The sequence below is a fragment of the Sitodiplosis mosellana genome, unplaced genomic scaffold (genome assembly GCF_009176505.1).
Source record: "Sitodiplosis mosellana isolate CC-2019 unplaced genomic scaffold, AAFC_SMos_1.0 Smas_scaffold_7040, whole genome shotgun sequence".
NCBI lineage: Eukaryota > Metazoa > Arthropoda > Insecta > Diptera > Cecidomyiidae > Sitodiplosis > Sitodiplosis mosellana.
Window position 1 is genome coordinate 263 of NW_022602158.1, and position 3397 is coordinate 3659.

Sequence of the window (3397 nt, forward strand, 5' to 3'; positions counted from 1 at the left end):
CGAAATTCTAAGCTCCGCCCATTTCGTCGAGTGTGCCATACTGCGAAGCATATATAAGCAGACACGCAGCGCTGTGCTCACATCATTCAGTATTTGTCGTTCGTACGAGTAACAAGCGAAATGGCGAAAACAGCAAAGAAGACTAGCGCGAAGAAACCAGTTAAGAAGAAGATTGTCCCAAAAAAAGCGACTGCCACTCCATCTAAATCAGCAAATGTTACGAAATCTAAAGCTCCAACTCGAGTGTGGGCAACGAGCCAAGCAGAAGCAAACAAAATTATCGCTGCTTTATCACCAAAAACCAAAACTCCTTCGAAACGTAAACCGAAACCAAAAACTGTTCGCGTTTGGGCTACAAGTAAGGCAGAAGCAAAGAAAATTGTTGCAGGCAAGGTAGCAAAAAAAATAATTTACCAACAATGTCTGAAAGGATATCGTTTGCAAAAAAACAGCCCTTTTCAGGGCTTCCAATTTTTTTTAAAGCATTTTAATGAATCAAATATTTTCAATATCCAAAAATTATTTATACAACTAACAGCTGTCATACCTCGTTCAAGTACTAGCTGTCATAAGTGCGAGCGAATACATTGTATACCACCGTCAAAATGTCTGTCGTACTTTGCAAAAACTATTATTTTCATCGAATAAATATTTTAAGTAAATGTGAAACTGACCGAAGAAAAAACGTTCACTTCTATACATGAAAAGGAAAAATACTTCTTTGAACGAAATACGTCAACCTAATTATAGAATTTCATAGAAATCATCATATTTTTAATGCATTATCACAAATATGTGTTTGTATTTTGTAAATTCTTTATAAAAATGACTTGATGGCCCTGTTTTTCTATGAATTTGAGTTTAAATCGGGTTGCATTTAGCCACTGAAACTGTACAAGAAGTCCTCTTTTGAAAAATATATCGAACAGTCAATTTCAATTTGGACAAGAATGCCAACAAAAATAAGTATATATCAACCAAGTATTGAATTCACTGATATAATTCTGCTTTTGCACTCGAATTGAATCAATTGCAAATAAATAGAAAAAATGTATGTGATTTTTGAAATTCTTCATAAAAACTATTTGGTGGCCCTGAAAAGGGCCGATTTTTTGTTGAGATCGGGAATGCGTTTAACCACCGAAACCGTACAAAGTACGGCCTTGGCGTTTCAAAGCGTACACGACATCCATAGCGGTGACAGTCTTTCGTTTGGCGTGTTCGGTGTATGTGACGGCATCACGAATGACATTTTCCAAAAACACTTTCAACACACCACGGGTTTCTTCGTAGATCAAGCCTGAGATACGCTTGACACCGCCACGACGAGCCAAACGACGGATGGCTGGCTTGGTGATACCTTGGATGTTATCACGCAATACTTTACGATGACGTTTAGCGCCACCTTTTCCCAATCCCTTTCCTCCTTTACCACGACCGGTCATTTTGATTTAGCTGGTAGTATGTTCTTCACTCGACGAAAGACTAACACGAACTGATGCCTGCTACTGCAGCGTCACCGTATTTATACACTTCTCGCGTCGTCGTCCCCATCGTACCAATCGTACGATTCGCGCTAAAAACTTCTCCTTCGGATAACCAAATATCGCTTTTCAACGATATTTCTAACAATTCTGTTTTGAATTTACATTATTTTTAACAATTTCCAACCAAAAATAAGAAAAACTTGACAAAAAGCCGAAAAAATTCGTAATTTGAAGAATAAATAAGAATAATAACGACAACACACGCACGACGATCGTAGCGTCGCTTCTCCTGCGTCAAAAAGTATAAATAGAGTGCGCTCTTTGTACGTTGTCATTCATTCTGCGTTTGACTTTCGTTGTGTAAGCATCGTAAACTAAAAAGAAGAAGAAGAAGAAGAAGTAAAATGGCCCGTACTAAGCAAACCGCTCGTAAATCAACTGGTGGAAAGGCACCACGTAAACAGCTCGCCACCAAAGCCGCTCGTAAGAGTGCTCCAGCCACCGGAGGTGTGAAGAAGCCACATCGTTACCGTCCAGGAACAGTCGCTCTTCGTGAGATTCGTCGTTACCAGAAATCGACGGAATTGTTGATCCGCAAACTGCCATTCCAACGGTTGGTTCGTGAAATCGCCCAAGATTTCAAGACCGACTTGCGTTTCCAGAGCTCAGCCGTTCTCGCTTTGCAAGAAGCCAGCGAAGCTTACTTGGTCGGTTTGTTCGAAGACACCAACTTGTGCGCCATCCACGCTAAACGTGTCACAATCATGCCAAAAGACATCCAATTGGCCCGTCGTATCCGTGGCGAACGTGCATAAGTTGATATTGTCAACAATTTTACAAAAATCGGCCCTTTTCAGGGCCACCAATAACTAAATTATAAAGAATTTTCAAAACATCTTTCATATATTCTTCGTAGTTTTATTTTTATTTAAACATTTAAATTCGAAATTTCTCAAACTTGTAATTCTGAACAAATATCTTATAGTTATTCTTGCACTGAAACGATTGCAAGCGATTAAATCAATTTTTATTTTATTGAATGACTGTATGAATGTAAACGGCATAATATTGAAAAGAGTCACCACTCACACAGAAGTACTTTTACAATATGCACGACTTGTATTGGTAATTTGACAGATCACCACTATTACTATTGGTGAGCATAGTGATTCTATATGTATTGTATCGGCTCTGCTGTGCGATATTACAACCAATACTACTTTGTGACATAGTTTACTACGGTGAAAAGCTTCTCTTTGAAAACTGATGGGGAAACGATTAACTTGCGTTCGATTATTGTGATTTTTCAATATCATGTATTTCAAAGATGAATCAAAAGTTGTGATTTAATAACAGCGATACGTTTATGATGCATTCGAATGAAATTGTTGAAATTTTGTAGTTCGATATTTTAAAATCTTTATAAATTATTGTTTGGTGGCCCTGAAAAGGGCCGTTTTTTGTACGGTTTTGCGAAAATTATGTCGAATTTACTTTGAACTGGTGTATTTGGTGACGGCTTTGGTTCCCTCACTGACGGCGTGCTTGGCCAATTCTCCTGGCAACAAGAGACGGACAGCCGTTTGGATTTCGCGACTAGTGATGGTTGACCGTTTGTTGTAGTGAGACAAACGCGATGCTTCAGCGGCGATACGCTCAAAGATATCGTTGACGAAACTGTTCATGATGGACATGGCCTTACTGGAGACACCAGTGTCTGGATGAACTTGTTTCAATACTTTGAAGATGTAGATAGCGTAGCTCTCCTTCCGCTTGCGTCTCTTCTTCTTGTCTCCCTTCGAAATGTTCTTCTGGGCCTTGCCGGCTTTCTTTGCTGCCTTTCCGCTGATTTTCGGTGCCATTGCTAATGTTAATCGTTTGACTGACGAACACGAACTGAATGCTCGCAC

At 39.3% G+C, this 3397-nt stretch overlaps 3 protein-coding genes across 3 annotated transcripts; 1 reads left to right on the plus strand and 2 right to left on the minus strand.

The window, feature by feature from the left end:
* Positions 1-1110: 1110 nt before the first annotated feature.
* Positions 1111-1484, minus strand: LOC129580101 (histone H4). Its single transcript, XM_055470296.1, has one exon. It carries the CDS (start codon positions 1443-1445, stop codon positions 1134-1136), a length of 312 nt encoding a protein of 103 aa, XP_055326271.1. The 5' UTR covers positions 1446-1484; the 3' UTR covers positions 1111-1133.
* Positions 1485-1843: 359 nt separating this feature from the next.
* Positions 1844-2342, plus strand: LOC129580103 (histone H3). Its single transcript, XM_055470298.1, has one exon. The coding sequence runs from the start codon at positions 1892-1894 to the stop codon at positions 2300-2302; it is 411 nt and encodes a 136-aa protein (XP_055326273.1). The 5' UTR covers positions 1844-1891; the 3' UTR covers positions 2303-2342.
* A 602-nt stretch (positions 2343-2944) lies between these two features.
* Positions 2945-3372, minus strand: LOC129580102 (histone H2B.3). The gene has a single exon (XM_055470297.1). The coding sequence runs from the start codon at positions 3347-3349 to the stop codon at positions 2978-2980; it is 372 nt and encodes a 123-aa protein (XP_055326272.1). The 5' UTR covers positions 3350-3372; the 3' UTR covers positions 2945-2977.
* Positions 3373-3397: the final 25 nt, after the last annotated feature.

What these genes read in the sequence shown, in the direction of transcription:
- LOC129580102 (XM_055470297.1), bottom strand. Translation starts at nt 3,349, where the DNA reads ATGGCACCGAAAATCAGCGGAAAGGCAGCAAAGAAAGCCGGCAAGGCC.
- LOC129580101 (XM_055470296.1), bottom strand. Translation starts at nt 1,445, where the DNA reads ATGACCGGTCGTGGTAAAGGAGGAAAGGGATTGGGAAAAGGTGGCGCT.
- LOC129580103 (XM_055470298.1), top strand. Translation starts at nt 1,892, where the DNA reads ATGGCCCGTACTAAGCAAACCGCTCGTAAATCAACTGGTGGAAAGGCA.